This window comes from Metopolophium dirhodum, chromosome 6 (genome assembly GCF_019925205.1).
Source record: "Metopolophium dirhodum isolate CAU chromosome 6, ASM1992520v1, whole genome shotgun sequence".
NCBI lineage: Eukaryota > Metazoa > Arthropoda > Insecta > Hemiptera > Aphididae > Metopolophium > Metopolophium dirhodum.
The window spans coordinates 14622300-14647882 of NC_083565.1; the positions used below are offsets into that span (position 1 = coordinate 14622300).

Below are 25583 nucleotides of genomic sequence, written 5' to 3' on the forward strand. Positions count from 1 at the left end.
TTCTGTGAACTACACGGGAAATCGTCAAGTCAATATAACTTAAAGACTTAAGACAAATCGGGATTATAACGGTAGGTATGTAGTAGGTAGGTACTTGAGTTAGTCTCACATAGAACCTACCTATTGTAAAAAGTAAAGTGTAGAGTATAAACTATGTTAGTTGATTAGTTGAATCTGTAATGAAATTACAAATTCAAAAATATACCCACCTACATTATCAATTTCACAGTATTGTACCTTGGAATTTATCACCAGATAAATTCAATAAAATTATAATTATTCATCAAATAGTGTTTGTATTATGATAAAAAAAAAATATATTCATAAAGATTAAACATGTTTAACAAGCATTGGATGTACCGATAGAAAACTCGATTTGATGAAATCTATGTCTTAACTTTTAATAAATATTTTATTGAAAATTAGGAACTTGAAATCTCATAGGTTTATCTTTGATGTAGTACAAATATATACATATTATATTATATGTAATATTTATGTCTATTCTAAATTCCCCGTATTATCCATAGTATTTGCTATGCAAGTATATATACCTAACACCTACTTATTAGTTGAAAAATAAAAATTTGAAGGTTGACATTTTCTATATAAATAGAAGTTACTTCCAGCCTCTGTGACTATTTTTTTAACATAAACATTATTTTGATTATTAATGTGTAAAAACGCAATCGATAGTAAAATTGTGTAGGTATACATTATTTCCAAGTAGTAAAAAAACGAGCCTTATTGTTATTATTTTCCGTATAATATTATATTAAAGATAAAACACTATATTCAAGTCGGGTGGAACTATACGGTCGTTAATACACGTCATGCGTCATAGTTTGGTTTCCTGAGACACTGGTTCGTACGTATCTGTCTTGTTGTGGGTGGTTTTACCGTTCTTCGGCACCGTCTCGGCCATGTACTTCGGATACACAAAGTTCCGTATACAGGGCGTTAGCAGTCTGGGATCTACGTTCTCGTCTGTGGGGAACAGCAGGCTGACGGCAAGTCCGACGGCGATCCCAACCAAAGTGCCGATGGTACTGTAGTGCATGTATGAAACTGTATAAATTGTCCACACATTTGGACTCGCATACACGTCTTCGTTCAACCGACTTAACCTGTCATTAAATACGATACCATAAAAATATAAGATAGGTAATGGGACAATGGGTTCTATATATGGGCATTTTTCAAGTGCATCCTAAAATTAAATCAAAGATATAATTATATCGCAGTCGGGTTTGACTAAAAATATCAGTGATAACACTGCGGAGTGCGGACGCAATTGGGCAATTCATAAGGTAAAATTTTAAAAACGAGACGCACTCGGACGACGCTCAAACGACTTGTGCGAAACGATCGGACGAAACATCTGTCGTAGGTAAAGGTGTAGCACAAGCTCATCGATCGTATGTCTGGCTGTCTGCTTTAATATATTTATTTAATATATATATATTTACCCTGAAAAATCTGTATGATTTCTGAACGTTGTGTTGGCGGGACATCCGGATATCAAAACGTCCTTCTCGACGAACTTCAATTCGTTGTTGTATATGGCGAACTGAGCTCCAGCAACTATCCAAGCCATGACAGCCAAGCTAGTTAACATCCCACACATCGCTCCCTATGTACACAAATGTATCATATGTGTGTAAATAATTATTGTATTTTGCTATAACTGTAAAAGTGGACGTATCCTATGCGCGTGAAAGAAAATGTACATTTAATTGACCATCTCGTAAAATATCTTACTGGGTTTTAAATATTTACGTTAGTAATAACTAATTTTAAGTAATTTGGAATCAGCTCAGATTAAAGGTTTTAAGCAGACTTACTCTGGAGTTTGCCCACGGAAAACAAACCCCTAACGTGAATACTGACAATAACGCTCCACTCGTCACACTGCCCAGACTGATTGACATCTATATAATACACATTGTGTCATGGATTATTTTTACAATACAATTATTTACAGCGATCCAGTTTAAGACGTATATACTTGAAGGATTCCGTTCAATTTTTCAACCACAAACACCAAGATCACGCATATGAAACCGCTGATCACTGCGATGCACTTCATAATAACGCTGGCCTTCAAATCGGTCACTGTTATGCCCATCATTTTCACTATGAAATCTTCGTAAATCGTACCGGACACAGTGTTAATCTGCGCTGACATTGTACTATAGAATTTACGCATCATAATGGTTAGTGTCATCCGTCTTGTACGGGGGATGAGGGATTATGGGGTTTTTGTAAAATAATTTTTTTAATATAATATAGGCTAAAATAAACACGGTCAATGGGAGGACGGGCTTTAGCCCCTTTAAGCCCCCCCTGGCTACACCTCTGCATATAGATGTATTGAATAGGTTTAAATAATGTATATAGTATAATATTCTATTATATACCTCAAGGCAGCGCTAACAATACCGGAAACGAATAGACCGGTGAGTCCTGGAAATTTCGAGGCCACGTCCATCACATAATACGGCACTAATTTCCTGTCGTTGTCTATGTACTGAAATCATTAATTCAATTTAATAATTAATCAAACATACAATAATAATATAAGAGGCACGCATCGTTATAAGTTATAACTGCAATATATAATATTATGTCGATGCGCCGTAATGAAATAACTGACATTAGCCATCAAGGGATCGCAGTCTTTGTACTTGGCGTAGATCAACATTCCTATAGCGCCGGTCAAGAGTTTAACGACGGCCATACCCAGAACAAAGAAAATCGCAGCTTTTCGAGCTTTCGCATACGTGGGCAATGCTACAAAACGTTGAACGGCTCCCGGATGAATGCCCAGTGATGCGAGCCATTGAAACGTCGTGCCTATGCTGACGGTCCAAAAAGTATTTCTCAAAAACGGATTTGGGTCCATCCTAAGTGAAATATAATTTAAAATTAGTCCTATATAATATGTAAATCTCATCGCGGTAACAATAATATACGATGGGCGACAAAAAAAAATAATGAAAACGTGAAACCCAATAATACGCGCAGCTATTATTATAGAAACCGTTCAGTTGTTATTTGAATAATCACATAAAATATTTCTTACACCAAAAATAGGTACACGGATTAGTCTTAATATTATGTCTTATTATAAAATATTTTAACCGCATGAACGATTAGTTAAATTCAAATGAAACAATTAAAAACGGTTAAGTATAAATACTTAAAAAATTCTATTCGGCCTCCTTCTTGGTTGGCTCTGATCATGTTTCCGAACCCTCCGACCTGTATAGCTCCCAATATGATCACGATCATGATTGAAACGGCTGTGAAAATACTTTGAATCGCATCTGTCCACACTACTGCTTTCAGTCCGCCCTAATAATTGCAATATAACGCGATTAGAACCGAATAAGTTTAAAATCAAACGATCGCATTAATATTTAATAGTAATAGTTTGTAATAAGTATTAAACTTACGATGGTGGTATAAAATATACAAACGACGCAAATGACCAGGGTTATTAAATGCACATCGAGTCCTGTAACTGTTAATGTGAAAACAATGGTTATTGTTGATATCTACGAAGTATTCAAATCAATTATGCATTTATACGTTGTGTAGAACTAAAGCAGATGTCAGTGAAACATAAAATATTGTTGTCTCTCTGTACTTACCACGCACTCATTTTAACAAATACTATTTCCGAATTTCTCATTTTTTGCCATACATTTAAAAATAAGTAAACATAGGTATCCATAATTTCATAACCTATTATAAACGTTTACTAATAAAATTACTTATAATATGAATTACGAGCTTATGATCCATGAATGTAGTATTGTAATGCCGTATAAGAAACTATATATGCATTATTGTTAACGTTAATTTTTAATTTATTATTAATTTCAATTGGTTATAGATGATGCATTTTTCATTTTTCATTTTTCAACTTTTTTTTTTTTTAATGAAAAATTTAAAAACAATATAATATTCATTTTAATAATTTAATAGCTCATGCTTATAAATATGTTTAGCTATAAATTGATTAATACGAATACTGACGAATGGTTTAGTTGTTATATAAGACGTCATGAGTGCAATGTGAAAGACAGAGACTGTAAATGTAATACGGCCGACACTGACATCAACACATCGTCTGGCGTTTATTAATCTTTTACCATATATTTCATAGTAGGTGCATGTAATTTATTTGGTCTGAAAATGTTTTAAAATATAATTGACTTACCTTGATTGAACGCCAATGCTGGTATGTATATCACAACAGGGATGTACAGTATTAGGTGCACGGCGAAGATGAGTGACGACAATCCACGGATATTGGAATCAAATCGTAATCCCAAATACTAAAGTTAAAATGAAATTAAAATAAATCTATAAACTCAATAGTTGTATATAATATATTATGTAAATGTGTTTGTAAGATTTTATAATATTGTATAATAACTATAATAGTTTATAACAAAAAGCATTTACCTCGTATACTGATGTCAACTGAAGATCGTAAAAAACGGGTAAATAAATGTATATGACCGTGAAGATGACAATTATGTTGTTAACCACACCGACAATCAAGTATTGTGTTCCATTGCTATATATCTCAGATGGGACTCCGAGCAGCGTTATGCCAGAAATGTGACTAAAATATACAAGTATTGATGCTCTTATATATATTTATTTTTTTTTAATCATAAGAAATTAAAGTATTCACCAAACTGTATTTATATTATAGTATACCTACAAAATGTTAAATCATTTTTTATATAAAAGTTCTAGTTTTGTATTGTACTTATTCGTACTTATTAGTTATTTGCAGTGACGTGGTGAACAACGTGTAGGTACCTAATGCAATTTCTTAGCACAATGAGTTTATTTTATTGCTTTTTTTAATTAAATAATTTGTGTGGATGAATGTATAATTAATTATTCTAGTATTTTTTTTCATACTAAATTATTGACATATATGACCTATAACAAAATTTCTAAATTTACATACAGCTTTAAATCATATATTACTATATTATATATTTATATGTAGTAGGGGGTAGTGGGTGGGTCATTGTTCAAATACTTTGCTTAGGATTTGAAATATGCTCTCTACGCCACTGATTATTTGTCAGTAGGTTGTAGGACTGAAAATTGAAAAATGCGTTTGCGATCAAAGCACTACATAAAATACATTACAATATTATTCCGGTAAAAATGCATCAAATTTACTCAAGATATTGCATTAATATAATAATATATTTTTATTAATAAGTTAAAAGGCATGTAATAATAACATGCAGAGCAGCTAGGATTAAGAGGATGTCGGTGCACTATTTGTTTTCTTTTTCTGGCCCGTGGCACAATATAGACAAAACGCATTTACGAAGAATCATTTTTATTTATATTTTTGAGAGTAAAATCACCCATTACATGTAGAGAATTTGTTATGTCTAAATATTTTCTCAAAACAATTTAAACATCATTTAGGTGTGTGTTTTTTTTTTTTGTATCTGTGTACATGATAAGTAGTCTAATAATGCTTCAATTTTCAACTTAAGTATCTTTTCCGGTGCAGGGTAAGTGAATCTAGTTGGTGCATTTGGGAGGTAAAAAACTACAGAAAAACAAAAAAAAAATGGTTAATAAATTGAATGGTATATAAATTCATAGGTTTTCATTTTTTTAGCGGTTATTTTTAAAATTGTATTCGTTTCTATGGTAATAAACCAAGTGTTAGAAAAAAAATAGCATAGCAATAGGGTATTTTGGTGGTTTTTCGCGTGGCGTCAAAAAACTATTGAGAACATCTGAAAATTAATTCCCTAAAGTACTATCTTGATTCAATTTGTTAAAAGATTAGATACTATTTGTTGAAATCGAAGCACTCCTTCTGGTAGAAATTTTGTTTTTATGATGAAAAAAATAAAACAAAATTTGTTGTAATAACTCTATAAAACATTATCGTACATGAAATTTTTATTGAATATTTATACTAGTATTTTCTATACACCATAAAATTTTCAAAATATTTCGACTTATATTGAGCTTTTTATAGGCATATGACATTTTCGATTAATATTAGTTTTTTTAAATTAATATCGACAAAAAATGTTCGCTCTATCAAAAAATTTGAATACGTAAAACAAGGTTCCTCCTTGTAAGATCCTAATAAGTTGTTTTTAGTAGAAATTAAAAAAAAATAAGCGTAATTTTACAATAATTTCATTATTAGATGACTAGATTGTATTGAGTAAGTTACAAATCACACAAATTGTCACTTTTAGTTTTAGATTCTGAGCGAAGCAATGAATGTATTGATTTTACAATGAAATTTTACAAAGTGTTTTTTTTTACCCACTTTGATTATTTTCAATATGAATGAAATATAATGTGATTATATGAAATTTGTTTATCATATTATGTAAATAGGTTATATATAAATTACTTTGATAACATTAATATCATTAAAATATATGCTTGGTAATATCATAGGCTGACTGACCGTTTTCGCTCAGAATCGTTTTTCTTATACAATGATATTATATCATTGAATTCAAATTTAACACCATCCATTACAGTGACCCACTTGTACCTACTGTACAGCAGAGCGAAACCCACTTACCCACCTTTTTTATTTGATCAAAACGATAATGATAATAAAATATAGAACCTTTAATATGTCATACCCTCAAAAATATTATCCTCTATAATTTTTGTAATAAGTGACTTTACTCGAATATTAGTAATATTTAATAAAAAATGTTTAGTGATACCCACCCCATCACCATAACCACCAACGGTCGCTAAACCAAAATATCTTTTTTTTGCACAAAAATATCGGCCATGTAGTTCACGCATATAACATTATAGTATATAATAATAATATAATATAGCTAGCTGGTATATATAGATGTTACGCGGGGTTTGCGGTCACAACAATATAATAATATCATATACCTTGCGACCAGCGACATGGTGATCGGAAAGACGGACATGTGCTTGCCGCCTAACAGGTAATCGGAGACGGTGTTCTGTTTGGAGACGCACCCGTAGTACAGGCCGATGACGACGGACAGCCCGAGCATGATGACGAACGCAGCGTATTCCGCCATCCAGTTCAACTGTTCCATGGCGGCGGCGTCAAGCGCTTCCGGTCTCTATATAGGATATGTATTATACGGCACACGAAATCGGACGGGCGGACGGACTTTATGCCGGAAACGCGACACGTCCGTACAACGACAATATATGTATCGTTATTGTTATTATTCGAGACTATAAGGTGCCGCCGTTGTGGACGCACGTCTTGTTATGCGAAAGCTCGCGTCCCGCCTTACCCGAACATATTCTTTCGTGTCGTCGTAATCTTCGCACTCGCCGATTGGTCTGTCGCGACGCGAGCGTCGACTGTACAGTATACGGCGCGATCGCCGTCACTGTGCGACCATATTGGTCGTCGAGAAATTGTAATAATAATATGTGCCGACGTCGACATGCCGATAGAGCCACCGGTCTCATTTTAGTAAGTAGAATTTAATCCCCGTCGGTTTGATGGGCTTACAATAATATTCTATGATTCGTGTAAATTGATAAATTTATAAACTTAGTAAATATATTTTTGAAATATCTATAAAACGATAACCATAATCATAAAAAAAAAATAACATCCACCGTGTGTTTTAAAGGTAGATCATGTAGCAAATTTAAGGTAAACAATTTTTTTTCTTACAGTTTTAAATTTAAATTTAAAACTTTATATTATACTTATACACATAATATATACTTATACCTATAAACATGTACAATATAAATGCGTATTGTAATGATTGGTAGAAATGAAAACCAAATTTTTAAAGTACAAGAACTAATAACTAACCCCTTTAACCTTACACGCTAGAGTTATTGAATATTTTCCTGCGGGTGCAACAATCACAGTTCAATAATGTATGTATTATGTAAATCACTTTCTTTATTTATTATTTTCATTCGCGTTTTTCATTTTAAGATATACCTATATATACATGTTTATAAATCAAACGATTCGCGAATGATGTGAATTAGCCATATCCCCACACTAAGTCCATGTCAACTTTACGTACCACAGTATACCTGTATCAGCTGCAGTAATAGCGTTCGTGGATAATGCAAGTGCCCACAAACATTTCGATATGATCAAGTTGACACCTGCGTGCTAATATTTCATACTACTGGTACTATGATGACATAAGGTAGGTACTTACGGGTTTTTGAAAATAATAATGCGCATAAATTAATTGTAAATTCTTCATTACATATATTATTTTGTACTCATTAATAATTAGTATAAATACAGACAACTATACCCATACTGAACTATAAAGTGTATTAGAAACTAGAATAGGTACTCCGGTACTCGTATAAACTATATCAAATAAATACTTGACGGTATAAATGTTACTGTGTTATACAATTGTGTTCACTAAGAGTTTTTTTTTTTTTCAATATGTATTTACAATCATAAATAATAGTAACGCGTTGATAATCGATTTATTTGTTTCAATATGTACCTATTACGAAAACAATATCATTACCGACTATAGAATATGACACCATACTAAATAAATACATAATAATATTTGTAATTTAACAGACAGTGGCTTTTATCTATTGTTTTGTCAAAACGGTTTTTTATATAATCTTATTGAAAAAAAAAATCAAAATATTTACTTTTCTAATAAACTTTGAAGAGTGATAATATTAAAAATATAAACCAAACAATAACAAAATCTAATGAAATATTTATAGATTTAATTTAGATAAACAAAGCGTTTTAAGAACAGCTTAAGAACGATTTATATAAATAAGTAATTTATATAATTAGAAAATATCATGAAAATGAAAAAAAAATATAAAAGAAAAGAAAAAGCTCATAAGCCGCTCAAATGTTTTGAAAATTTTACCATGTCTAGGTAAGGCTTATATAAGTAAACAACCCAAATTTCAAGTTTTTATGAATATTTTTAACCGACTTACAACAAAAAAACTACCAAAATGAAAATGTCTATAAATAGCTCAAAAATGGCTAAAATTTTCCGAACTTTAAACCGTAAAGAACAAAATCTAAAATAAAACAAAAAATATCTCTTGACATTTTTCATTTGAAGCAATATTTCTGGTAGAAAACGTCCGTAATTATTTAATATTATAAAATCGTGAAATCGTACGTTTTTTCTCCTTTAACCGCTTTTATTTAGAGTAGTGTTTCGAAAATTACCTTTCAGAAAAGATGCTATACTTGATACTTTTGAGCAAGTTTAGAGGGAGAAAAAGTGTATACAGAATATAAAAGAAAAAGAAATAAACATCATTGTAAAACCATTATATTAGTAATATATAAACGTACATTTGCGTCCGTGAAGCATTTACTATATACATTTTTACTAGCACATTTCAAAAGCATGTTGACTATTGAAGTCTGCATAGGTGCCTAATTAAAATGTGTTGGGTGCATACATATTACTCGTTTAATGTTTTTCGAAGTTCGACGTAAGTACGTAACAAATTCTAATAGTGTAATACTGTAATGTGTTCGTCGATAACGCAAACATATAATATACGTATAACCGAGAATAGAAGACACAAAATAATTAGTTCGCTTCAATGATTCGCCGCATAAGGATTTCATCGATTCCGCCAGATAATCCAACCTATTTAAGGGGAGAGAATAAGAAATATACTATAATGATTACTGGGTCCTGAGATAAAAATTCTTATTCTTATTTTCTAATATATATAGGTACCTTCGAATGTCGAGATCGTGGCGATACTGTGAAATACGCGACATACACAGAGATTCGCGCGCTGTATACGTCCGACATCGTACCTACGATCGCGATTCATCACCGACGTGAATTAACAATACCTACTAGTATATAAATGTATAATAATGATATAGCTCGCTTTTACAGTCGAGACGTTGCAATAGATTTGAAAAAAAAAAATGTTAAACTCGTATTAAATGTGTTTTGGGAGGAAACGTCATAATTGGTTAAAGGCCGCAGCCGAACGTGCATTTGACTTCACCGGACGTGCGATTAAATTGTCAAGTCCAATAATAATGTAAATATATAATATACATATAGGACATATACATAATATAATACCACGTACGTCGTACATTGTTATTTAATTTTTTTGTCCTATGCGACCGGTTATTTTGTGGCTCGTACATGCTATATAATCCCCGTCACCTTGTGGACAATAAACGGGAGTTGAAACTATGGCAGATTACGCGTATGTTTACATATAATTATAAAATACAAAGATCATCCTAATAATTTTCCGTTATTGAGGTTGACTAGTGGTCTTAACGCATTTGTATATTTATTTTATACCACCCCCCTCCGCATGAACCATATTGAAATAATGCCTGGTTTAATCAAAATAAATTATGCAATTAATACATAGTTTTAACAGGTATAAAAAGGGCCAAAGTCTATAAAAGCAATAGGTACATTAAAAAGCATAATATAGGCTCATAATATAATATGACAATATTATTTGCATGTTGATGCAATCTCATGTTGCTATATAACTTAAACAATAATAAAGTATACCGGTAACTCAAAATTTACCTACACAGTTTTACATGTCACAATAGGTACTACAAGGAACTCCCGAACACCATTAAGTACCTACACCAGTTTCACAAGAAGTCATTTTTAATTAGTCGTCCCAAGAAAGTTGACAATTTTTATTAGCATATTTTTTATTTAATTAAATTTATTAATTTTACAATAAAACCTACCACCATTAAGAATTACTTGTAGTGGTGATTGGGAATTACGTAAGTAAAATTTACATATTATTACATAATACATAGGGTCAGTGGCGTGTAACATAGGGTCTAAGTGTTGCTCAGGCAATACCTTAAATAATATGGATGGGTGGGTATTGATGGAAGAAAAATAGGAAATTTTGTAGGTCGGTATAACAGAATAACGAAGGGTAGATCACCTAAAGTCTTAAAATTATTTGAGCGACACCAATTTTTTTTATGATACACGCCACTGCATAGGTATCATAGTAGATTGAATGTTTAACAAAAATAAAAAGGTAGATAAGTGGATTTCGCTCTGCTGTACAGTAGGTTACAAGTGGGTCACTGTTAATGGATGGTGTTAAATTTGAATTCAATGATATAATATCATTGTATAAGAAAAACGATTCTGAGCGAAAACGGTCAGTCAGCCTATGATATTACCAAGTATATTTGATGATATTATTGTGAACAAAGTAATTTATATATAACCTATTTACGTGGAGCCTTGTTTTAAATTTTCAATCCTAAGCCATAATAATTAAACATTTTATACATTTTTTACCTAACCCGTACCTACCTTATGTCGTTATAGTACCAGCAGTATAAATTATTAGCACGCGGGTGTCGACTTGATCATATCGAAATGTTTGTGGACACTTGCATTATCCACGAACGCTATTACTGCAGCTGATACAGGTATACTGTGGTACGTAAAGTTGAAATGGACTTAGTGTGGGGATATGGCTAATTCACATCATTCGGGAATCGTTTGATTTATAAACATGTATATATGTAGCAATGTAGCCGGAAAGTGTTAGATCTAGATAGATAAATGTACTATAGGTATATCTTAAAATGAAAAACGCGAATGAAAATAATAAATAAAGAAAGTGATTTAAATAATACATACATTATTGAACTGTGATTGTTGCACTCGCAGGAAAATATTCAATAACTGTAGCATGTAAGGGTAAAGGGGTTAGTTATTAGTTCTTGTACTTTAAAAATTTGGTTTTCATTTCTACCAATCATTACAATACGCATTTCTATTGTACATGTATATAGGTATAAGTATATATTATGTGTATAAGTATATAATATATTTGAAATATGTTTTTGAGAAATTAAAGGTATAAGTATAATATAAAGTTTTAAATTTAAATTTAAAACTGTAAGAAAAAAAATTGTTTACCTTAAATTTGCTACATGATCTACCTTTAAAACACACGGTGGATGTTATTTTTTTTTTATGATTATGGTTATCGTTTTATAGATATTTCAAAAATATATTTACTAAACTTAAGTTTATAAATTTATCAATTTACACGAATCATAGAATATTATTGTAAGCCCATCAAACCGACGGGGATTAAATTCTACCTACTAAAATGAGACCGGTGGCTCTATCGGCATGTCGACGTCGGCACATATTATTATTACAATTTCTCGACGACCAATATGGTCGCACAGTGACGGCGATCGCGCCGTATACTGTACAGTCGACGCTCGCGTCGCGACAGACCAATCGGCGAGTGCGAAGATTACGACGACACGAAAGAATATGTTCGGGTAAGGCGGGACGCGAGCTTTCGCATAACAAGACGTGCGTCCACAACGGCGGCACCTTATAGTCTCGAATAATAACAATAACGATACATATATTGTCGTTGTACGGACGTGTCGCGTTTCCGGCATAAAGTCCGTCCGCCTGTCCGATTTCGTGTGCCGTATAATACATATCCTATATAGAGACCGGAAGCGCTTGACGCCGCCGCCATGGAACAGTTGAACTGGATGGCGGAATACGCTGCGTTCGTCATCATGCTCGGGCTGTCCGTCGTCATCGGCCTGTACTACGGGTGCGTCTCCAAACAGAACACCGTCGCCGATTACCTGTTGGGCGGCAAGCACATGTCCGTCTTTCCGATCACCATGTCGCTGGTCGCAAGGTATATGATATTATTATATTGTTGTGACCGCAAACCCCGCGTAACACCTATATATACCAGCTAGCCATATTATATTATTATTATATACTATAATGTTATATACGTGAATAACTACATGGCCGACATTTTTGTGCAAAAAAAAGATATTTTAATAAAAATGTATTTTGGTTTAGCGACGGTGGTGATGGTGATGGGGTGGGTATCACTAAACATTTTGTACTGGAGTAAAAATAATGGTTTGTCTTAAAAGGATGTCAGCACAATATTTATTTTCTCTCTCAAACCAACGCGTCAGAACCAACGCGCGACATAGATAAAACGCTTTCATCTAAAATCGTTTTTTTTTATGATTTTTGAGAAATATTACTAATATTCGAGTAAAGTCACTTATTACAAAAATTATAGAGGTTTATATTTATGAGGGTATGACATATTAAAGGTTCTATATTTTATTATCATTATCATTTTGATCAAATAAAAAAGGTGGGTAAGTGGGTGTCGCTCTGCTGTATAGTAGGTTACAAGTGGGTCACTGTAATGGATGGTGTTAAATTTGAATTCAATGATATAATATCATTGTATAAAAAAAAACGATTCTGAGCGAAAACGGTCAGTCAGCCTATGATATTACCAAGTATATTTGATGATATTGTTGTGAATAAAGTAATTTATATATAACCTATTTACGTGGAGCCTTGTTTTAAATTTTCAATTCTTAGCCATAAAAGTTAAGCATTTTATACATTTTTAACTACAAAATAATTATTAAATTTTAAATTTGATAAATTTTAGCAACATTTGAACTTTGAATGCTTATACAAAAAAAATTGTGCCTATGTATTTTTAATATTTTTCAACTACTATTAGAACGATATAGTAGGAGCCTTATATTAAATTTTCACGCTTTTTTTATCCAACAAATAAAATTTTATTGATATTTATAGAAAAAAAAACTAAAAAAATTGAAAACTGACAATGTCTGTAAGCAGCTCAAAAAGGTCCAAAATATTTTCAAAATATAATGGTGTATAGAAAATGCTAATATAAACATTCAGTGAAATTTTCAAGTATCTACAGTCATTCGTTTTTTAAGAACAATAAAATAAGAAAATTGTTACACGAGATATCGAGTGAATATCAAATGTTGTAAAAATATGAATTTCAAACGCTCATAAAAATTTAATTTGATTTTCTTGTAGACATTTTTTTTTTGATAAAGGTAGAAAAACTTATGGACAATCTTGTATTACATTTTCAAATCTTCGATTTAAAGAGAAAAATTTTTATAAATTCTCAACTGATTTTTCCGTATTTTGTCAAGATTTGAACTTTAAATTCTTATAAATAAAAACTGTGACTAAGGATTTTTAATTTTTTTCATCTGCCTTTGAAACAATAACCTAGGAGCCTTCTATTCAATTTTCAAGCTTTTTTACCCAACAGATAAAATTTTATTGATATTTATAGAAAAAAAAACTAAAAAAATGGAAACCGAAAATGTCCGTAAACAGCTCAAAATAAGTCTGAAAACTACTGGGAAATTTATACTTTTGACCCCCCAAAATACCAACTAGATTCACTTTCGTATCATACTATGTCCTATACTCCTATGGGCTATAAGCCTATAACCTATAGCATATCTCTATGTGTGGTGTATCGTGTATAGTACACACTATACACTGTATACTATACTACTATAGTAATATACATGTATAATATTATGCAATTATGCAATATGAATGTATATATATAAAGTTTCAAGTCTACGCTATACAACTTTTGAATTATAACAAAAAAAATCTAAGACAAATCATTTTTGTTAAAAATCGGTGCTCCTAGAAAGGAGTGAGTTAACCGATTTCAGTGGTGGTCAATGGTGTTTTTTGCGAAAAATTTTTAAGTCAGAAATAATCGGTTAACTCTCTCGGTTCGATTATTTCTGACTTAAAAATTGTTCGCAAAATACACCATTGACCACCACTCAAATTGCAAAAAAAGGAACATGAAGGAACGGGAACGCGTTCCTTTTTAAAAAGGAACGGGAACGCGTTCTTTTTTCGGGACAGGAAAGAGGAACGGGAACGAGTTCCTTTCTTACAGTAGGAACGAGGAACGGGAACGAGTTCCTTTTTAAAAGGAACTTTCCCAACACTGACAGTATGTTACAAGTGGGTCACTTAATGGATGGTGTTAAATTTGAATTCAATGATATAATATCATTGTATAAGAAAAACGATTCTGAGCGAAAACGGTCAGTCAGCCTATGATATTACCAAGTATATTTAATGATATTATTGTGAATAAAGTAATTTATATATAACCTATTTACGTGGAGCCTAAGAGCCTTGTTTTCAATTTTCAATCCTTAGCTATAAAAGTTGAACATTTTATAAGTTTTTAACTACAAAATAATTATTAAATTATAAATTTGATCAAAATTTGAAGTTTAAATGCTTATAAAAAAAATTGTGCCTATGTATTTTCAATATTTTTTAAGTGCTATTAGAACGATATATCAGGAGCCTTATATTAAATTTTCACGCTTTTTTACCCAACAAATAAAATTTTATTGATAACTATAGAAAAAAAAAACTAAAAAAATTTAAAACTGACAATGTCCGTAAACAGCTGAAAAAGAGTCAAATTATTTTCAAAAATTTATCATGTATAGAAAATGCTAATACAAACATTCAGTGAAATTTTCAAGTATCTACAGTCACACATTTTTTAATTACGACAAAATTAGAAAATCGTTACACGAGATATCGAGTGAATATCAAATGTTGTAAAAATATGAATTTCAAACGCTCATAAAAATTTAATTTGATTTTCTTGTAGACATTTTTTTTTTGATAAAGGTAGAAAAACTTATGGACAATCTTGTATTACATTTTCAAATCTTCGATTTAAAAAGAAAAATTTTTATAAATTCTCAACTGATTTTTCCGTATTTTGTCAAGATTTGAACTTTAAATGCTTATAAATAAAAACTGTGACTAAGGATTTTTAATTTTTTTTCATCTGCCTTTGAAACAATAACCTAGGAGCCTTCTATTCAATTTTCAAGCTTTTTTACCCAACAGATAAAATTTTATTGATATTTATAGAAAAAAAAACTAAAAAAATGGAAACCGAAAATATCCGTAAACAGCTCAAAATAAGTCTGAAAACTACTAGGAAATTTATACTTTTGACCCCCCAAAATACCAACTAGATTCACTTTCCTATCAGAAAAGTTACTGTTGAAGAAAATCCAAGCACTTTTACTGTCCTAAAAGGTGATGACAGACACATAAAAAAAAAAAACACACATCATTGTAAAATCAATACATCCATCGCTTCGCTCAGAATCTAAAATACATATTGCATAATATGATTAACAAATTTCATATAATCGCATTATATTTCAACGTACATTTCACCAGCCCCCCCAAATATAATTTTTGACATTTTTTTTTTTGCGAAACATTAGTGTGCCATTAGTGTGAATTTGTGTGACTATTTTCAGAATTTGTGCGATACTGGTTTAACCGTAAATTCAAAAATATATATGGGGGGGCTGTAGAAATGTTCCCCAGCCCCCCCTCATAGAAAAAATTACAATTTTCAAAATTTTCTTTTGCCAAACATTAGTGCGTCATTAGTGTGAATTTGTGCGACAACAACCAGAATTCGTGCGACACCCGTTATACTCGGAAAAATCGTTTTTTCCATTTTGAGCATTTCCCCAGCCCCCCTTCATAGAAAAAATTACAATTTTCAAAATTTTCTTTTGCCAAACATTAGTGCGTCATTAGTGTGAATTTGTGCGACAACAACCAGAATAGTATAAGTATAGTACTTGTGTACATTTTAATTGAATGACAAAACAGTTTTTCCATTTTTCAAATCAATTACCTGTATTTTCCTTTATTTCTTATGCCCATACTATTATGTACTATACTTGTGTATATTTTAATTGAATGATGATACAAATATAAAATACATAAAACGTAGGTAGTATACTATTTTATTCCTCTTTTACGTAATACTTAATATACCTTCCATTCTAATTTATTATTTATACACATTTTATCATACCTTTTTTTATCCAATAGATAATGATAAATACTTAATATACTTGCTTACAGTCTCTTCCGTGTTTGAAATTATGTCATTGATATTTGATATTAAACCATTTAATTTATTGATGTGAATGATGTGATTATATTTTTAATACCAAAAGTCCGAAATGTAAATTTATCATTTTCTTTATAAATCTATATCAAATATTTTGGTAAGAATAAAAGTATGTTTATAATATTTATATATTTTTGTATACAGTATTATACGCCACGGTTTTTTGGTATTTTACCAAGTAAATTTACCGGTAAATTTACCAAATTTACAGTAAAATTGGCAAGTTTTTATCAAAATTCAATTTATAGTGTACCTGTTGAATTTTTTCACAATTGTATGTAAAGAAGGTAAAATAAATATAAAATAAAGTATTAGTATTTAATTTCTTTATTAAAAATAATAATTAATAATTATTAATTATAGTAAAATACTAAAATATAAAATAAAAATAATTTTGATCTGTTTCAATTAATTCGTGGTATAACAACTGTCATTACTCATCATCATTTAAAAACAATCCTAATTTGTAAGAGTACTGATAGATAATAATATTATGCGAGTCCTCACTCACTTCTAGTTTTAGCTACGAGTTAAAACTAAAATAGCCAGTTTAGACGTAAAAAATCTATAGGTATTTGATGTCACGATCAAAACAATACTACACACGTTTACTGCAGTGAATACATGGTAAATTCGTAATATAATTTATTTGAGTGTTATTTTTTTTCTAAAAGATTAAGCCAAAATGTGATATAATTATACGAATGAAAAGATTATGAGGTACTCTTAAATATATTTGATTAGTTCAGTCGAAAGAAAATAAGTTCATTAATAGTTATTTAATTATTTTAAGTTAAACCAAAAATTAATAAATATTGCCGTGTATTATAATATTATATGGCCGCCGCCGCGGCGAACGAATCCGTAACGTCACCCGCAATGTCAAAATTTAACGTAACTAGCGAACGAATAATCATAAACAAATTTTAGTTGTATCATTACCTTAGTTAGATTATATTCTAGGTATTTGTTATGGTAATAAAATAATTATCGATTTTAATTATATTTTTTAAAAATATATAAAAAAAAAATTATTATCAGTTGTATTGTCCTTTAAACAATCTTAAAATATGTAATACTTACTGTTTTTGTCCTGTATTATTTCATTTTTAAATTTGATTATTTAATAATTAAAAATATTAATATTATAAACATACTTTTATTCTTACCAAAATATTTGATATAGATTTATAAAGAAAATGATAAATTTACATTTCGGACTTTTGGTATTAAAAATATAATCACATCATTCACATCAATAAATTAAATGGTTTAATATCAAATATCAATGACATAATTTCAAACACGGAAGAGACTGTAAGCAAGTATATTAAGTATTTATCATTATCTATTGGATAAAAAAAGGTATGATAAAATGTGTATAAATAATAAATTAGAATGGAAGGTATATTAAGTATTACGTAAAAGAGGAATAAAATAGTATACTACCTACGTTTTATGTATTTTATATTTGTATCATCATTCAATTAAAATATACACAAGTATAGTATACATAATAGTATGGGCATAGGAAATAAAGGAAAATACAGGTAATTGATTTGAAAAATGGAAAAAACTGTTTTGTCATTCAATTAAAATGTACACAAGTACTATACTTATACTATTCTGGTTGTTGTCGCACAAATTCACACTAATGACGCACTAATGTTTGGCAAAAGAAAATTTTGAAAATTGTAATTTTTTCCATGAAGGGGGGCTGGGGAAATGCTCAAAATGGAAAAAACGATTTTTCCGAGTATAACGGGTGTCGCACGAATTCTGGTTGTTGTCGCACAAATTCACACTAATGACGCACTAATGTTTGGCAAAAGAAAATTTTGAAAATTGTAATTTTTTCTATGAGGGGGGCTGGGGAAATGCTCAAAATGGAAAAAACGATTTTTCCGAGTATAACGGGTGTCGCACGAATTCTGGTTGTTGTCGCACAAATTCACACTAATGACGCACTAATGTTTGGCAAAAGAAAATTTTGAAAATTGTAATTTTTTCCATGAGGGGGGGCTGGGGAAATGCTCAAAATGGAAAAACAATTTTTCCGAGTATAACGGGTGTCGCACGAATTCTGGTTGTTGTCGCACAAATTCACACTAATGACGCACTAATGTTTGGCAAAAGAAAATTTTGAAAATTGTAATTTTTTCTATGAGGGGGGGCTGGGGAACATTTCTACAGCCCCCCATATATATTTTTGAATTTACGGTTAAACCAGTATCGCACAAATTCTGAAAATAGTCACACAAATTCACACTAATGGCACACTAATGTTTCGCAAAAAAAAAATGTCAAAAATTATATTTGGGGGGGCTGGTGAAATGTACGTTATATTTCATTCATATTGAAAATAATCAAAGTGGGTAGTCAAGTTTTAATTTGAAAATAAAAAATCCTTAAAAATGTAACTCAAGGTTCCTGGTAAATTGCTCTTGCATAAACCTAAAAATATTATCAATAGAAATGCACAATTTTTTTTAAAGTAATTTTAAGTTAAATAATTTGGAAAACTAAATAAACTGCAGCATGAAATACAAAAACAGATAATTCTAGATTATTAAGAAAAGTACCGGGAATTTATTTATAACCCCCCCCCCCCCCTCTCCCACTACCATGTACCAAATAGATTCACTTACCTTCCAAAAGAAAATATTGTTAAGTTGAATATTGTAAGTTGAATATAAGTTGAATATTGCAATAATTAGTAAAAATAATAGTAGAATGACAGATACATAATTAAATAGATAAAAAAAAACTTGTCGAAATTAAAACATATCTATATATAATATATATAAAACTATATTTTAGTTCATTCAACAAAATCAGCTGTAGTCAGTGGTCGAAATGGCTCAAGATAAGTGGAGCGATGCCTTACAATTCAGATTTCCTGATATCATTATAACATTCTTCGCACCTTGTATAATATTTTTTTTGTATTTCTTTTTATAGTTCACTTTTTGTTTATGGATCAGAAATTCAGAACACTACAATCTTTTTTTATCATAAATAATCTTTAAAATTAAACAAATAAATAAATTTTTTCAAATTTTAGTCAAAACTGATTTTTATTTCTAATATTTTTCTGTAGAGATTTAAGATTATATAGTTAAATTTGTAATTAATACTAAAAATATGATATGTAATATAACAAAATCTATTAATATTCAAGTAAAACATTTTTCGTACTTAATTTAGTATCACTTTTTCTTAATTAAATAATAAAAGTATACAAAAAAAAATTAAGGAATAACAGTATTCTATCCATGGGCTAAATTTAGAAATTGATCGACTCGCACATATATTATTACACATCTACTTATTAGTTATCAACAAGATATTGTCAGAAATTACGTTTAGATATTTTAGCATATTGCTAGTTGCTACGTCCCTATTATCATCAATATTGTTATTTTTCTGTGATATACGGGCGGATAGTATGACGTAACATTTGTTATCAACGCTTATAATTTTTAGTATAGGCGAAACTGCCTATACTAAACAACACGATAAAGCCGGGCCTCAATGTTATAAAACAATATTATTTTCACCGAAAAAATAAAAAACTTTCTTATATATAAATATAAATATGATATTTAATTTTACAACACAAGTCTTAAGAGGGATGAAAAATGTAAGTACAAAAAAGTAGAGGGATGCTATCCCCCCCCCCCCCCCCATTTCGACTGGCTGTAGTCAATTTAACAAGAACGGTTTTAATTCAACTAAAACCAATGGTTGCATTAACAATTTCACGTAAAGCATTGGCAGTTTATACCAGGAGTGCATGCAACGGAATCACTGTGGTGCTAACTATATCCGTTGTAGTCAATTCAACAAAAACGGTTTGTTAATTCAACTAAAACCAATGGTTGCATTGACAATTTCACGTAAAACATTGGAAATTGATATCAGGAGTGCATGCAATGAACGTCGCGGACGTGGATTGCTGTGGCGCTACCGCCAAGTACCGCCAACGAGTGTTCGACTGTCGGTAACGATCTCGACAAAGACTCGGTCTTCCTGCGCCCCTGGTACAGTCGACGCGGTTTCCGCGACGTCAGTTCACGCACGGTGTTCACGTCGCGGGACACGCACGACATAATGACATTATTATGATATTATAATAATTTGTAATTTTACATAATTCTACATAATTTTACATAATATATTATTATATTATAAAAACCACAAATGAACCGATTACATGACGAAATGTTTCAGTTCTTAACTACACTCATAGAGTGAGTTACTGAACCATTTGAAAGAATAAATTAATTTCTAAGCTTCGAATGCCTGCCACATGAGCGCCTTAGGGGGTACGATACCGATACCGTGATTTTCTATTTTTGTCTAACACACACGCGACATACTATTTTAGACGTGTTTTTTGCCAAACATTCCAATTGATCTACTGAAGCGATAAGATTTATGAAAACAAATTTGAATTTGTCATCAAGTCGTGCGACAAAAACAGACAAAAACAGGAAACAGCGGTATCGAGACTAACTGATTAAAGTTAAAGTTAAGTACGCCCCAGAACTCAAACCACGGACTAACTGACTACAGTGGTGTAATAGGTGGAAGGGGGGATTTGGATGACTTTTTTTTAAACTGGTAAACCATATATTTTATGTAATTATTATTTATTGGTACTATATAGTATATTTTATAGAAACAACTTATAAAAACCCAAATCCCTTTTGGTATATAACGACGATTAAAGATAGTATCTATCTTAAATCGTGGGTATAACTAAGATAATATTACTTCGTAATTAACACTAATCACAATTGTAATATTACACAAATATATTAAAATAATGCAGTTTATCTAGATTTTTGGGAATTTTTTTCGGAAACCTATAGGTATACACGATGGTGCAATCAGAATTTGTCGGTCATACTTAATTCTTATGTTATAACATTTTGAAGTTTGGGATTTTGCGTAAATTGCTCATACTCTGTTTATTCCACGAACATATAAAATAGAAAATGCAGTTAAGCTCCCAAGCGATTTTTGGACATTTTTTTCAACGAGTTAAGTACAATGGTGCAATCAGAATTTGTTGGTCGGACTTAGTTCCAAAGTTATAACCTTTTAATGTTTTCAATTTTGAGTATTTTACGTCTACACAGATTATTCTACGAATCTACTCGAAAAAGTAAATTGATTTTACAATGATGTTTTTTTCTTTCTATCTGTCATTAACATTTTGGGTGGTAAAAAATGCTCCGATTTTCGAGTTCAGCATCTTTTTTGATGGATAAGTGATTAGTTGGATAAGTGGTTAGTTCTTTTGGGAGCTCAAATTTCAAAATTACAAGTAGTTTTAAAAAGCGTCAATAAAATAAAATATATTAATATATTCACTATCAATTGTATAAAATATACATGGGGTACCTACTGGCTACTGTACCTATGTTCAATAACCTATTAATGATATTTTTCTTAAATTAATCTATATAATTATTGATCATTATTAAAATAAATATATTTTATTAATATTATAAATTAAAATGCCGGTACCAGCAATAAATTCCCGGTGTGTTTCACATCTCCCCCCCCCCCCTATATACGCCACTGAAGTCAATTTTATATCAGAACCATTTGCAGCTAAGTTTATAACATTAATTTCATTTAAAAAACACACACACATCATTGTGAAATTCTCTGCTCAAAATCGAAAATACTTTTAAATTATTAAAATTCTTTCTTCATCGACTAAATAGTAATAACGACTACACATCCTACATCCTACAACCTACACAGGTAAGACATACTTTTTCATATTATAGGGTTGTCCGAGTTTTTCGTAGGTAAACGATGGGAAATTAAGGTGACAAAATTACCGACATATTTTCTGTGAATGTAAAAACTATAAAAAGTTACAAATAGTAAACAGGACAGTAACAATTTATAATAGTAATGATATAATAGAGGGGTTATATTATTGCCGAAAATATTTCAGCCGAAAATATATCACCCGAAAATAAATTTACGAAAATTATTTTATCCGAAAAAATATTTTATTAGAAACGTATTAAACAGAGTTGGACTTGTCTTGTTATTGCACCGACATCTTCAAACAGTCACCAGGGTCTCATGCGCAGTCCGTGTGGCCGCCGTGGATGCGATTCCTGACAACGGCAGGCACCGGCCACCTGGTACTGTCGCATGGACCCCGAGTACCGATAGTCGCCCAGTGTTGCTGTTCGGTTAGAAAGCATAGAGAATAGCCGGCAACGCACCAGTATGTTATCTATCGGATTAATATCACAGAATTCTGTGTTAAGCCGGATTTACACGATGATAGCAAACGCGATAGTTGCTTATCACCAACAACAACATTAATAACAATAAATTATTATCGTTAAACAACCTAATAAATAGTAAATAAATTATTATTCTGTGATAAATAAATACATCATCATTCATATTTCATCCCCTAGATCAATGTATATGATCTAAGATTCATCCGCTGCCTTACATCATATACGACGTATTATATTATGATCTAAGTCCTGAAGTCCGCTGCGGACAACACTGACAAGTTCCTAGACCATAGACTTAACTTATTCTTTATAGGTCTATGGCCAAGACCCGTAAGTTGATCTTCGGTTGGAATTCGAACTGGACATTTATTTCCAACTGTTTTCAACAAAACCCGACCTGTGTCCGCTGCCATGTCAACGTCGGACAACCAGAACGAGACCCAGTCCAGACTCTATTTTCTCAACGAACAGTTACAGAAAATGGTCCATGAGTTACCTAGGTAAATCGGCGACGATCGCTCCTCGGTGGTTTGGTGTTGGCGATTGTCATTACTAAATAATTAACGTTATCGTTCCAGAAAGTACCAGCAGCGCATTACCTAACGAACTTCTGTGCGAACTCACCGAATGTCTGTTAGACAAAACGCTGTATTCAATTGTCAAGGAACTGACTGATATTCAGCACGTAACAGAGAAACAAATGTTTCAAAAACGGTTAGAAATGATCAATAAACATTCCGGTAAGTATGTGATTGCATCAGAGGTATACAATAATGTGTATACCTTGGCAATCAGCCACCTTCATAATTCTTAGTGAGCTTTTGTAAAAGCAAAGCATATTGAGCAACAGTTCTGTTTAAGTTGTCATACAAAAAACTACTGAAGTCAGATATGGTTCAGCCTGGCAAGACCGAGATGAGGCTGAAACTTCAAGCAGAGCACAGAAAAAACTTGAGAGAATTCGATAAGAGAATAGTGACCGAACTTGACGAAAAGGTAGTTATTAAAATGTTGATTTCTGAATGTAATTAAGCCTCTTTAAATAACCTGGATGTGATTAATATAAACTCACATGAAAAATACCAAGGTCTTTATTTGGTGTAAAATCATGGGATACCAAGCATCTTGATTAATATTTTTAATTAAATTACATGTGGCCCAATTATATCTAGGAGCAGTCGGTGGATCACTAATTTATTAATAAGACTCATTCACATAATTAGGTTAAAATATATCATAAATCTTTAAATATTTTTCAAGGAAATGTTTAAGACACTTAGGGCCGTTCCTACAATGTCCAGTAAAGTGTCAGTTAACTTTAACCGGACATTGTAAGAACGGCCTTTAATTATATTATACACCTACATTATATTTATTAAAATCTCTTTTTTCAATTATTATTTAGTTTAATAGATGATGGGTATTAAAAATATTAACTAAGGTTGGACAATTCAACCAATTTTTATGAAAAAGTTTAAATATAAAAATCAATTCTGTTACAAATTACTTCTAGGGTACCATTGCTATTTATTTATAAACCTAAAATTGGCGGGATAGAAATTGCCACGCCTATGAACGATACACACAACTGATACAGTAGGACTACTAGTTAGGTTAGATATAATTTTGCTGAGAAGAAATATCATGAATCATGATCAAGTGCACCCTGATACCCTTCAGAGAATTAATTTGTTTTCTTTAAAATAATAACCACCAAATGTAATTAATTTTATCAACATATTACAAATCTTGTATGGTTTTTACTTCAATATCGTGAAACTTAATTAGTTTATTTAGTTATAATTAACTTAATCGACATTTTAAATATAATATTGATTAAATTAGGTACTTATATATTTTCAGTAAAATTATTCTAAAAATTATGAAATATAATATTATTATTGTGCTGTATTTGATTAACTGAAATATTATTTTATTAACAGCGACGAGAGCAACAGAATACATTGCACATGGCTGGTGTACCAGGATTTGATGTCACAGACGATGCTGGTCGTATTCAAGTACAGATACGTTTATGTGATTTCATCATAAGATTGAGCCTAATTGATAAAAAACCTGATGAAGTTTAAAAAATAAAAACAATATTGTACAGGAAAAAATGTAATTTAACTAAAAAGAATAAAAAATATTGTCCTAAATTGTTGAATTATCCCACTTAATATGTATAAGACTAAATTGTAATAAATTAACAATTAAGTAAAAAAATAAAAATAAAAAATAATAAAAAAACGAATTAAAAGAAATAAGTAAAAATTCAAATGATTGATAGACAAAATAATTGTTTTTCATGTATACAATACATGTGTGCAAGTATAATAAGTTCTGCAATAAAAAAATAAAAACTGAGTAAATTTATTTAAA

The 25583-nt window shown here is 30.8% G+C and overlaps 2 protein-coding genes across 2 annotated transcripts; one reads left to right on the forward strand and one right to left on the reverse strand.

Annotated features, from left to right (window-relative positions):
• Positions 1-637: 637 nt before the first annotated feature.
• Positions 638-7417, reverse strand: LOC132947962 (sodium-coupled monocarboxylate transporter 1-like). Its single transcript, XM_061018232.1, has 11 exons — positions 6946-7417; positions 4477-4639; positions 4229-4346; positions 3459-3526; positions 3203-3357; positions 2657-2906; positions 2421-2530; positions 2009-2192; positions 1845-1931; positions 1470-1633; positions 638-1127 (listed from the first exon to the last, which is right to left on the reverse strand). Exons 1-11 carry the CDS (start codon positions 7116-7118, stop codon positions 839-841), a joined length of 1761 nt encoding a protein of 586 aa, XP_060874215.1. The 5' UTR covers positions 7119-7417; the 3' UTR covers positions 638-838.
• A 4836-nt stretch (positions 7418-12253) lies between these two features.
• On the forward strand, positions 12254-25368 carry LOC132947966 (gonadal protein gdl). Its single transcript, XM_061018237.1, is given in 6 exon segments — positions 12254-12738; positions 23515-23701; positions 23780-23798; positions 23800-23941; positions 24052-24197; positions 25145-25368. Coding segments are annotated over 5 exon segments (543 nt in total). The 5' UTR covers positions 12254-12738; positions 23515-23612; the 3' UTR covers positions 25292-25368.
• Positions 25369-25583: the final 215 nt, after the last annotated feature.